A 12,315-nucleotide genomic window follows, 5' to 3' on the forward strand; every position below is an offset into this window, starting at 1 on the left:
TGTTCATAGGGGCGGTGGAAAGAGTGCTGGAACAATTCCAGAGGAAAGGTTTTTATTCATGCTACTTCCGAACAGAGAAGAAAACAGGAGGCTGGAGGCCCATCCTAGATCTTCGGGGCCTCAACTGCTACTTGCGCAAGCAACGTTTTCGGATGATCACAGTCGCCTCCATACTCACAGCACTGGACGATGGAGATTGGTTTGCACCCCTCGACTTACAAGATGCTTACTTTCATATAACAATCCACCCGGAACACAGGTGCTTCCTCCGCTTCATGGTCGGCAAGGAACACTTCCAGTACAGGGTTCTTCCGTTCGGCCTCTCCTCGGCCCCCAGAGTCTTTACCAAAACCCTGGCAGTGGTGTCAGCCTACCTGCACAGATAGGGGGTGTTTATCTTCCCATACCTGGACGACTGCCTGCTGAAAGGGGCCTCGAAGGCAGAGATCCTACGCATGATACGCGTCACAGCGGACACGTTTTCTTCGCTGGGCCTAGTCATCAACCTCGCAAAGTCAAAGACCGAACCCACACAAGACATAGAGTTCATAGGGGCACTCATAAACTCTATTACAGCAAGGGTGTACCTACCCGACGCCCACTTCCACACCATCAGTTCGCTGGTGCGAGTCATCACATACAGCCCCACAGTGCCAGTCTTAACGTGCGTACAGCTGCTGGGCCACATGGCGGCAGCAACATTTGTGGTACAGAACGCCAGATTGCACATGCGAAGCCTGCAGCATTGGCTGGCGAGCGTTTACAAACCGGCATCCCACACTGTCCACAGGGTGGTGTCGCCCACAACAGAGGTGCGCAGATCCCTGGCGTGGTGGGAGAACCCCAAGAATCTGCTAGTAGGAGTGCCCTTTCACCAACCACAAATTTCTATTTTTCTTACTACCGACACCTCCCACATAGGATGGGGAGCGCACATCGGCGACAAGGTGACACAAGGGCTATGGTCCCCTGCGGAACAGACACTGCACATAAACATACTGGAGCTCAAAGCAGTGTTCAACGCCTGCAAACATTTTCGAGACTGCCTACATGGCAAAGTAGTTGGGATCAATACCGACAATACCTCCACTATGTTTTACATCAATCAACAAGGAGGAGCCCGATCCCGTGCCCTATGTGCGGAAGCAGTCCGACTGTGGAACTGGTGCATCGCCAACAACATAACGATGAAAGCCTCGTACTTGCCGGGAGCTCACAACGTGAAAGCAGATCAGCTGAGCAGGCGCTTCACACTCACGCACAAATGGCAGATCTGTTCCGATCTGCTCCGGCCCATTTTTCATACATGGGGGTTTTCCCAGATCGATCTGTTTGCCACCCAGCACAACAAGAAGTGTCCCCAGTACTGCTCCAGGGCAGGAGTGGGGCGGGGGTCCCTGGGGGACGCATTCATGATTTCATGGAGGGGCCCCCTACTTTACGCGTTCCCCCCCACAGTGTTTATCCACAAGGTCTTGAAGAAAGCCAGAAGGGAGAGAGCTCACATGATACTCATAGTCCCAACGTGGGATCGGCAGCAATGGTTTCCCTTGCTTCTGTGCATGTCGGACTGCCCACCGCTCCCTCTACCAGTGGCGCTGGACCTACTCACGCAGGCTCAGGGGTCCATAGTGCACCTGCACCCTCAGGGTCTGCGCCTACAAGCATGGCTAATCCATGGCTCAGCTACTTAGAGAGCACATGTACGGAGGGAGTACAACAAGTCCTGGAATGCAGCCGAAGGACTTCCACCAGGAAGACTTACAAGCAGAAATGGACTTGATTCACAGCCTGGTGTTCCGCCAAGCAGTTAGCTCCCCTTGACATTCCTATACCTGTAATATTAGAATACTTATTGCACCTCAAGAGAGGCGGGCTTTCTTTATCCTTGCTAAAAGTCCACCTCGCCGCTATATCAGCCTTTCGGCATACAGAGGAAGGGCCCACGGTATTCTCCCATCCTATCGTTACCAGGTTCTTGAAGGGGCTGGTAAACCTGTACCCCCCTCGGAAACCGCTTCCACCATCGTGGAACTTGGACTTGGTGCTCAGCACGCTAACGGGTCCACTTTTTGAACCATTAGCCACAGTTCCCCTACGTCTCCTTACGATACAAACAACCTTCCTCCTTGCAATTACATCAGCTCGCAGGGTGAGTGAGCTCGCAGCAGTGATGGCAACGCCGCCCTGCACAGTATTCTCAAAGGAGGCGGTAACCTTAAGGCTGCACCCAGCCTTTGTTCCAAAAGTTTCTTTAGAGTTCCATCTTAACGAACCAATAGTTTTACCTGAAGCCTCCCAGTTCCAGCAAAGAGGCATGCCTGCATCTCCTGGACGTGAGGAGGGCGTTGGCCTTCTACATAGACAGAACTAAGTCCTTCCGGAAAATGGACAGGCTCCTAGTGTCTCTCGCTCCCAGGTCAAAAGGGGAAGGCCTCTCTTCACAGAGAATTTCAAAGCACATTGTGTCCTGTATAAAAATGTGCTACGAGCTTCAAAAGACCCCTTTGCTGGCCCCGCCTAGGGCTCACTCCACCAGGGCGGTGGCAGCGTCAACAGCCTTCTTCAAGGGCATCGCGTTAAAAGACATCTGTAGAGTGGCGACCTGGTCATCCTACGACACCTTTGCCAAGCATTATGCCCTACATCGGGTATTCCAAGAGGATACCAGTCTGTTGACAGCAGTCCTCTCGGGGGCAAGCTGCCCATAAACCGATTACCCACCTCCTTTCTTGGGTTACTGCTGGGTAGTCACCTATTGTGGAGCACCCACGGGGACACTCGAAGAAGAAAGAGAAGTTACTCACCATAGTAATGGTGGTTCTTCGAGGTGTGTCCCCGTGGGTGCTCCACCACCCACCTATCCTCCCCGCTTCGGATCTCTGTCTAGTGTTTTTCAGGAGCATTCGAGGCGGTTGGTCAAGGAACTGGCGGGGACCGGATCGCACACGTGGCCGGGGGCGCTCAGGGGAGCGGTGCGTGCCGGCGCATGCGCGATCCAGGAGAAACTGCTGGAAGATTTCCGATCTGTGGCGCCGGGCGAGCCCAACACCTATTGTGGAGCACCCACGGGGACACACCTCGAAGAACCACCATTACTACGGTGAGTAACTTCTCTTTCCTGTATCTGAAAACTTATTTAATTCAAAGAACATAGTTTATTTAAATTATATTGAGCTAATTTTCTTTTCATTACAAACAGTACCTTACTTTTATGCTTGAGATAAATGTCCAGTAGTAGTTCAAACACTGTAAATAGAACTTTTGATTTTTAGAGATCATGTTAATTATTCATGAATCTGACCTGCATGCCTGCTTAAGTCATTTTAAGGTCATACTGTTTCTTTTTTGCATGTTGCAAATCAAACAGTTCATGGGTTTTTCTTAGATATTTTGATCATAAAAAGAATCTAAGAGATTTTCCAGTACTTAGCTGTACTATTTGCTTCTTTCTCTTTTCTTCATGTCTATGATGTATAATTAATCATAGATTACTTCATTTTGTTTCATTTCATTTACAACATTTATGAGCTTCACTTTGTCAGTATGAAATGCTTGTCCCTTTCTTTCCTTTCCAAAGTGGCGTAATTAGTGTTAGCATCTTTTTTAACAGGCTACATAAAGTTTAGTGGCTGGATTAAATCAAGTCATTAACATAATGTGCTATACAATTTGCCCCTATCTCTTTTCGTTTCCAGTACATCAAAGTACCACAGAGTGCCAGTGTAATTGGGCCTTGCTAGCTTGTCAGGTTTAGTCAAGCTGATGGCTGCTGCTTTTACTAAAAAGCTTCCAGGCATGATAATTAATAGAGAAAATAGTCAGGGAAATGTAAAACTTTGGACAGTTCTCTATGAATATTTCATACATTTGAATAATATGAAGTTAACATTATCAATTTGATGTATAATACATTGATTAAAAGCCTTGTTTCAGGTCCTCAAAATATACATCAAAACTAGAAATTTGCATTGGCACAGTCTAAAAAAAAATTAACAATTGCCTTTTCATTTCTATCCTTCCTCTCAACCCTTACCTCTGCACTTTATCATTTTCAGTAATAATGTAGTTTTCGGTTATCACAATAAAATTTACTGCTGTCAGCTTCCATGTTATTTTAAAACATGCCTTCAAGGCAGTTACTGGTGAAAGAAATTTTTATGGTGGTGGTCTCATTTACCTTTAGGTAGGTTTACATCTTTTTCTTTCGTGCAGATATTTTTAGGGCATTTTGCACTAATAGTAGGTTCCAGTCCAGAATAGCTCCTTCCTGTCTGCCTGAGCTGCCAGCTCCAGGGTACCTGTGGGACAGTGAGGGCTTGGGAAGGGTTAGGAGTGGCACAAGGGGAAGTGTGGAGGTCGAGGAACAGTACTAAGGGCCAGAAGGCAGGCATGAGAGGGCAAAGGGAGGCCCAAAGAACACGAAGGAGAAGAGCAGGTACTATAATCACAGGGGCACGGGGAGGTAGGTAGGGTAAAGGGCAAGAGGTCATGTAAGGCGAGGCACAAGGCTACAGGGTAGACTTCAGAGAGGTGCAGTGGGCCCACAAAATACACCCCAGGGGATCCGAGTCATATAGGTTGGAGTGAGGGTTAGGGAGTTAAGAGACTACATATTAACCTCTGGCCATACTCTATCATTAAGAGGTCATAGTTAGTCAATAAGGTCAAAAAAGAAATGAAGAGAAAAAAGGGAAAGGATGAAAGAAGTATGAAGATTCCAGAGGGTACCAAAAGTATCTTTCAACAACCTTCTCAATTATCTATTTTGATAAGGGATTAGACCCCACTTTACACACCAGTGTTCACAGATTTCTTGAAAATCAGTATAGCTCCCTGTGTCAGTGGATCTGTCCTGGTTTGCACCAGCCTGGACATTCTGGACCATTACATTAGGTGTTCAAATCATGGCCTTCTGTTGCCCCCTCATCCTTTCCTGCTGCAGATTATAATACATTCTGGTAATCCTGACTGTATTTGCTTGAGCTCTGACTTTACTGAGGGTTGCTGGGTATTTAGAACTTGTGAAAATCTGGCTACTTATTGAGATATCTAAACATAGATATAAGAGTTTGATTTTAGATAAGCCGTTTTTTAAAATCATGGCTTGAGGTGTATGTCATCTGAGGCTGGTGCTTGTATTTCGTCCAGAATTTCGTTAAGTCCTTGTATTATTTCCACTTGTATTCATTCATGATTTTTATCCTCTGGTAATACCTCTGTCTTGCCAGGATTTGACTTCAACCAGCATGCTCTCACCACCTTCAGGCAGACACAGGAAAAAGTGAACACCATACTGGCATATATGGTGAAGGAAGAAATTGAATCCTTCAGCCAGTACCATTCACCTCACTGAAGTTCTGACAGCAAGTTATTAAAACTTGGTCATCAGTGTTTCAAAGGCTGAAGACACATTTAAGAGACTACGTATTAACCTCTGGCCATACTATATCATTAAGAGGTCATAGTTAGCCAATAAGTTCAAAAAAGAAGCCAAAGTGAATGGATGAAAGAAGTATGAAGATTCCAGAGGGTACCAAAAGTATCTTTCAACAACCTTCTCAATTATCTATTTTGATAAGAGATTAGACCCCACTTTACATACCAGTGTTCACAGATTTCTTGAATGCACCATAGCAAGGAATGTGAATAAAGTGCATATCAATAAAAGGGTGTTAGGTTTCAAGAAGGTGAATGTCAGGGAATTAAAGTGTAATGCATACCGGAATTTAAAAGAAATAGCCAGTGAACTTACTGAACCACTGACAGCTATTTTTCTAAAAATTATGGAGAACTGACCAGCTGCCAGAAGATTGAAAAATATGGAATCAGCCTTCTAAAAATAAATCAGATTAACCAACGTTACATGTTACTTCTGAATCTGGTAAAATAATGGAAGAATTGGTGGTGAGGGGCAGGAATGAAAACATCACTACTAAATGTGTGATAACTAATGGATTGTGAATGGTAGCTTTTATGAATTTATAAAGAAATAATCTTGCCAAACTAACGTAATTCTACTAAATAAAGCAATTAGAAAATGCTAGTAAAAGCATCTGATATCACAATATGTCACAAAATGTTTCTCTTATAACTAATTCAAATGGCTTGGATAAGAAAACTGTCATCTGAACTTAAAACAGTCTAAAGATCTTTCAGCAACAACAGAAGTGGTATAGGGAGAAGTTTTGAATAGGATTAGAAATGTTATTTAATAGTTTAATTGATTAATGACAAGATGGTACATGATGGTGGTCATTTGTTGCCAATTATGATAATTTTGCATGGGAGTTATGAATCCTCAGGTGCTTGATGAGGCCTATTTTTATCGCAAATTCTATTATAGTGAGGACAGATGTTTCCAGGTGTGGCAGGAGGCTATTGGCCATGACTGGAAGCCAGTCTCTCCTTCTTCCTGTGTTTCTTATCCTCCACAGCTTCTTGGTGGGCAAGTTAAGAATGCAGGGGACCATTGCATAGCGCTTCTCTTCATTTTGAGTGATTGTGGGCAAGCGTTTCTCAAGTGTTGATGTCAATATTGTACTTTTATTGTCCTCCCACATTGTGGTACCCTTCTGTCATCTGAGAGAGCTTTCAGCCATTTTGGGAGGCGATGGTCTGGCATCTGGCAATGTGACCAGTCCAGCAGAGTTGCTGAAGGATGATGATTGCTTTCATACTGGTAGTCCTTGCCTTTTCCAGAACTCTAATGTTAGTGTGCCTATCTTCCCATTTGATCTCCAAGATCTTGTGGTGCCTCTCAACGTCTTTTAGATGATATCAGTAAGTTGTCCATGTTTTCAGATCCATACAACAATGTTGGAAGAATAACAGCTTGATTAAACAAGTAGCTTGTCATCTGTTTGAATGTTATGGTCTTCAAAAATCCTGTGTTGTAAACGTGCTGCACTCATACAGCTCAGACAGGATGTGTCTACACATGCCTCTCCCTTTTGGAAGGGGCATGTTAACGAGGTACTTTGGAACAAGCTAATGAGGCGCTGACAGTCTGTGTTTTGAGAGCAGCACTTTTGAAGTTTGACTGGCTGCCATTATGGTAATGAGGCACTGAATATGCATGTCATCGCCTCTTTAGCCTGTTACACAGTGCCTCATTAACATGACCTTTTCTGACAGGGACAGACGTGTAGATACAGCCAAAGTGCTGGATTTCTGCATCAATATCTGCCTTGCATGTTGAAACATGGAGATATCATATCTTATAGAGCTGGAAGGGACCTCAAAAGGCCACTGAGTCCAGTCCCCTGCACTCACACCAGGGCCTATCACCATCCCTGACAGGTTTATTTTAACTCTAACCTGACCCAGACCCTTGAAAGGCTCCCCTCAATGACTGAACTGTCAGCCTTGGGGTTACACAGTCAGTGCTCTAACCACTGAGCTATCCCTCCCCCGAGAGATGACTCCAGAAAAGGGGGAAACAGTTGGCATTTTCCAATGGCTATTAATTTTACTAGATGCAGCAAGTGGCACCTCACTTGGAGGGGACTGATGGAGCACTTTGATCTTCTTGCTGTTGAGCATGAGACTAGGACATATGTAAGCATCAGCATACACATTCAGGATAGTTTGAAGATCTTTCTTAGAGTGGACAAAAACTACATTATCAGCACACTGAAGTTCCATGGCAGATGTGGTGGTAACAGAGAGAAAGCCGTGCTGGTCTATATACTATCAAAACAAAAAAAGCAGTCAAGTAGCACTTTAAAGACTAACAAAATAATTTATTAGGTGGTGAGCTTTCATGGGACAGGCCCACTTCTTCAGACCATAGCCATACCAGAACAGACTCAATATTTAAGGCACAGAGAACCAAAAAAGTAATCTAAATTGACAAATCAGAAAAAAAATTATCAAGGTGAGCAAATCAGAGAGTAGAGGGGCAGAAGGGGAAAGGGGGAAAAGAAAAATATAAATATATATTGTCCTGCAGCCTAGTACCATTAACTGTAGTTTAAAATGTCAGTCATAGCTGGTACTAGTTATGACATTTATGTACTTATTTATTATTATTTATATTAAATGTGTGGTTTTTATATTCTTAGTGAAATATGTCAATACTGTTAGTCTGTGTCTACACTAGAGAGTTTTGTAGACAAAACTGGGGTTTTGCCAACAAAACTCATTTAGTCTTTAGCAGTTGCATAGTGTGCTTTATAAATCTGTTTTTTAAAAACATCAACTTCTATTCTGTTTGGTATACACTATGTTTCATCCATAATAATAATAAAACCATGCCTCTAAATGTTCTTTTTTTTAACTTTAAAACTATTCATTTGTTTTTCTTCTAATTTTGTAACAATGCAGATTGTCACCTTAAAAATTAAAAAGCATTAGGTAGATCAATGGGTAGATTGTCCTCTCCTGTCTGACAAAAGAAATTAATATAAATATGTTTTCTTGTAGCATACTATTGCAAATGCGTTAAACAAAATTTTAAGTTATGCAAAAAGATTTGCTAATACAATATGTTATGTTTGAATTTAACTTTTAAACTCGTGTGTGTGTGCAAACTAGCTTGACATAACTGCTATATGCTTTAAAGGGGACAGAACCCCTTAGAGTATCACTTTAAATGTATCTGCAGATATAGCTGTATAATGCAGAAAAGCAAAGAGTTGTTTCTGAAGTAAAATTAGACAATAGAGCCAATTTCATTTCTTATGCATGTGAATGTAGAGTGCTTGAGGTTATTAGTCGAAACCGAGTAACCTTTCGAGGCTTTCATCTCTTTCTTTTCAAATTTGAATATGAAAAGCATATTCAAGTCAAAGACCATCACTTTAATGACATTTGGCAGTCATTTGATTTATTAGGTTTTAGAAAAAAAATTCCTTTAAATATTTCATCATACTATGCTAATCCTAGTAATATTGCCAGCTGAAGCCATGTACCTGTATTAGTGGAGACAGAATGGTGTGGAATTTTCTCTGTCATCCTAGTAAAATTTCCATGAATCTACTGAATAATAAAACAGCCTTATTGAAATATTCAGATTTCAGTTTTTAGTTAAAGTGTCCTAGGATACATAATAAAAGAAAATGTCATTTGAAGGAGGGGGTAAAATTACTTCATCAAATATTGAAGGGGCTTGACAGCAGTGAAAATTTTTCTTTATGAAGGATATTTTTACAATAGGATACTCATGCTTTTCAGTGTTATTAATTATATAATATGATTTGAAATACATGAGAAACCACCATGATGTGTATGATTTGTCCTTCTAACAGTGGTCTAGAAGATTGATCTTGTAAGTGTCTTATTTTTGAATTTTATAATTGTTCCTTCACATGATTTGGAGTGAGCATTCAAACTACATGTAGGAGAAATAATCATTAGAGAAGATTGTGACTTTTGGAACAGCTGAGGAAAACTTGACAGTTGTGAACTGTGAGGAGTTCTATTTGCTCTTTGAAGAACAGAATCTCATCCTTTGAATGTTCATCTGTGCAGTGAAATTTTGAAATCATAGAGACTTTTCTTTCTTTGAAATCATGCTTTCTTTGAAATCATGACTAACTAGTCAAGGAAATATTTATGACCCCTTCTGTAATGTTTGACATTTACACTCTCCTTAGAAGAGTACAGTATACTTACAGTTAACAAATAAAACAAACATACACAGAAACCTGCCAAAATTACAAAAATGATAAAGCAGCAGTTTCAAATATTGAAAATGTCATAATTAAGGCTAAAATATAAATATAAATAGATTGGACCAATTTAGAGTTCTTTAAAAGTGTTATCCATTTAAACAGTTATTTAACCTAAGTAGAGAAGGTGAGTAAAATATGTGGTATTTAATTACCTGTAAGTACTGTATTACTTCACATGGCATCTTACACCTTATATTAGCTTTAATTTATTAGCATTGCAGTCTTTCAGAAGGTATATAGTGACAGTCTTCCAGTTGGAAAAGTTTGATCCATGATTTAGTTGAGATTTTCAGGTGGGTTACTGAATGATGGTAAATGTACATACAACATCTTTGTTACTGTATTACTGTGAAAATATTTTCAGCCTCAAATATAAATGAGGACTTTATTGCAAAAACACTCTTAACTGCAAACACTGGGGCACTGGCTATGCAGAAAGAAGTACACGTGACATCTGACGTGGGTTTAATCAGGCAACAACTTTATTATGTTATGTCTGGGACTACCAAGCAGATAAAAGTGTTCAGTGCAGATAACCCCACGTTTATTCTGGAATGACTCAGGGGAAGGTGGGGTCTTTTTCCATCCAGGTCCCTGCAGTAAATCTATTGCTGAGACCTTGCCATCCACCCCCTCTTGGAAGAGTGTGAAGGTGGGCTATAAGAATGGGAGGTTGACTTCCTGCCAGTTCCCTCCCCAGCAGCACCCCTCCCCATTCATTTCTTTAACTAGCACATCTTTTTACGTTCTGTTCCAAGCCATTTATCCAGTCATTGTATACCTTTCCTATGGTTTACCTGCATTGGACCTCTGCCTTATGTTAAATAATGACTTGCAACATTTAGCCTGCTGCCCTTCATACCATGCATGCACAGAGTAAAAGGGAGGTGGGTCAGAGATGTCTCTTTTAAACTCTGCATTCCTAGGGAATGAGACCATGCCCACACTGATCCTTTTGGAGCAGTTTTATTTCTCTCCATACCCCAGACATAAAGTGCTGTTCCCTTCATTTGGTCAGCCAAACAAATTACCCACACACAGGCTTTCCTGCTTAAAGGTCAATGATGGAACCTTATTGTACCCCTGTCATAATGAGTCAGTCATGTTTTACTGCACCAAACATTCCAGTGATGTACATGTCTGTTTGTGCAAATTAACATTACAAGAAATAATGTATTTGTGATTTGTTTTTAAAACAGCCAACAGAAAAAATTCAGATTGAGATTATATCCCTAAGTCTCACTGATTCCCGAGTGGCAATGGATGACACAATACAGCAACTGTTTGTAGAATTCAAATTGCACAGTTTCCCTGCAGAAGAGACACCTGTGTCACTTCCCAAACCAAAAAGTGGACAGTGGATTCACTACAATTATAGCAATGGTAAGTATATTTGTGAACAGTCTCATGTCTTCTATTAAATGTAGTTCTATAGAAACGATTTAATAAATTCTCATTCCTTTCTTGATTACAATAAAGTTGGTAAAACAAAACAGCAGAAATGTAGCACTTTAAAGACTAACAAAATGGTTTGTTCGGCTATGAGCTTTCATGGGACAGACCCACTGCATCAGATCAATTGAATTTTCAATACAGACTAACATTTATAAGTACAGAGGACCAAAAAAAAAAAAAAAAGGCAATAAAAACTGACATGGGGGATGAGGAGCGGAGGGGGGATGTTAATTGTCCTGCCCGAGATAATTACAAGCATCAAAGGAAGGTAAACAGTCCTTGTAATGCGTGAGGTAATTGATGTCTTTGCTCATTCCATGTGTTAATGTGTGAAATTTGAATATGAATTCCAACTCACAAATTTCTCTCTGTAATCTGTTTTTGAATTCTTTTTGCTCCAGGACACAAATTCTCAGGTCTTTGACAAAATGGCCCACTCCATTGAAGTGTTCATGGGCCCGCTTATGTGTATTGAGTATCTTGATGTCTGCTCTGTGTCCATTTATTCTTTGGTGAAAGTTTTGCCCAGTCTGTACAATTTACTTAGTGTCAGGGCATTGTTGGCACATAGTGGCATATGTAATGTATCTGGAAATGCACGAGAATATGGCTTTGATCTTGTAACAATCATGGTTAGGTCCACTGATGGTATCCCCAGAATAAATATGTGGACACAGTTGGCAGCAGGGTTTGTTGCAAGGAAAAGTTCCAGGATTAGTATTACAGTGATGTAGCCTGTGATTGCTGGTGAGAATCTTTCTTATGTTAGGAGTATCAGAGAGGTAGCCGTGGTAGTATTTAGCTTTGAGAACAACAAGAAGTCCTGTGGCACCTTATAGACTAACAGATATTTTGGAGCATAAGCTTTCATGGGAAAAGACCCGCTTCATCAGATGCATGGTTGGGGGTTGGTTTCAGAGGGGTATTTAAAGAGTAGGGTCCCAGTAAAAAGGAGGGCCAGAGCTGACAAGGTCTATTCAGCAAGGTGGAAATGACCCATTATGCATACTATGTATGAAAAGAGGAAAAAACAAGTCAGATCAGACAGGGGGATATGACCCATCTCTCAGAGTCTAATGGGGAGATGATAACACCCAGGGCAGAGAAGCTGCTTTTGTAAGGTGCGAGCCACTCTACACTTACCTACATGCCTCCAGCTTCCATCCAGCACACACCACATGAT

At 41.6% G+C, this 12,315-nt stretch overlaps 1 protein-coding gene across 1 annotated transcript in view; it reads left to right on the forward strand.

Annotated features, from left to right (window-relative positions):
- The window catches only part of RPGRIP1L (RPGRIP1 like), a 193,958-nt gene that overhangs the window by 156,872 nt on the left and 24,771 nt on the right, over nucleotides 1-12,315 (forward strand). The window contains exon 24 of the mRNA XM_075009174.1: nucleotides 10,877-11,060. Coding sequence (XP_074865275.1) covers nucleotides 10,877-11,060 — 184 coding nt within the window. The remainder of the gene's footprint in view (nucleotides 1-10,876; nucleotides 11,061-12,315) is intronic.

This window comes from Carettochelys insculpta, chromosome 14, assembly GCF_033958435.1.
Source record: "Carettochelys insculpta isolate YL-2023 chromosome 14, ASM3395843v1, whole genome shotgun sequence".
NCBI classification, from domain to species: domain Eukaryota; kingdom Metazoa; phylum Chordata; order Testudines; family Carettochelyidae; genus Carettochelys; species Carettochelys insculpta.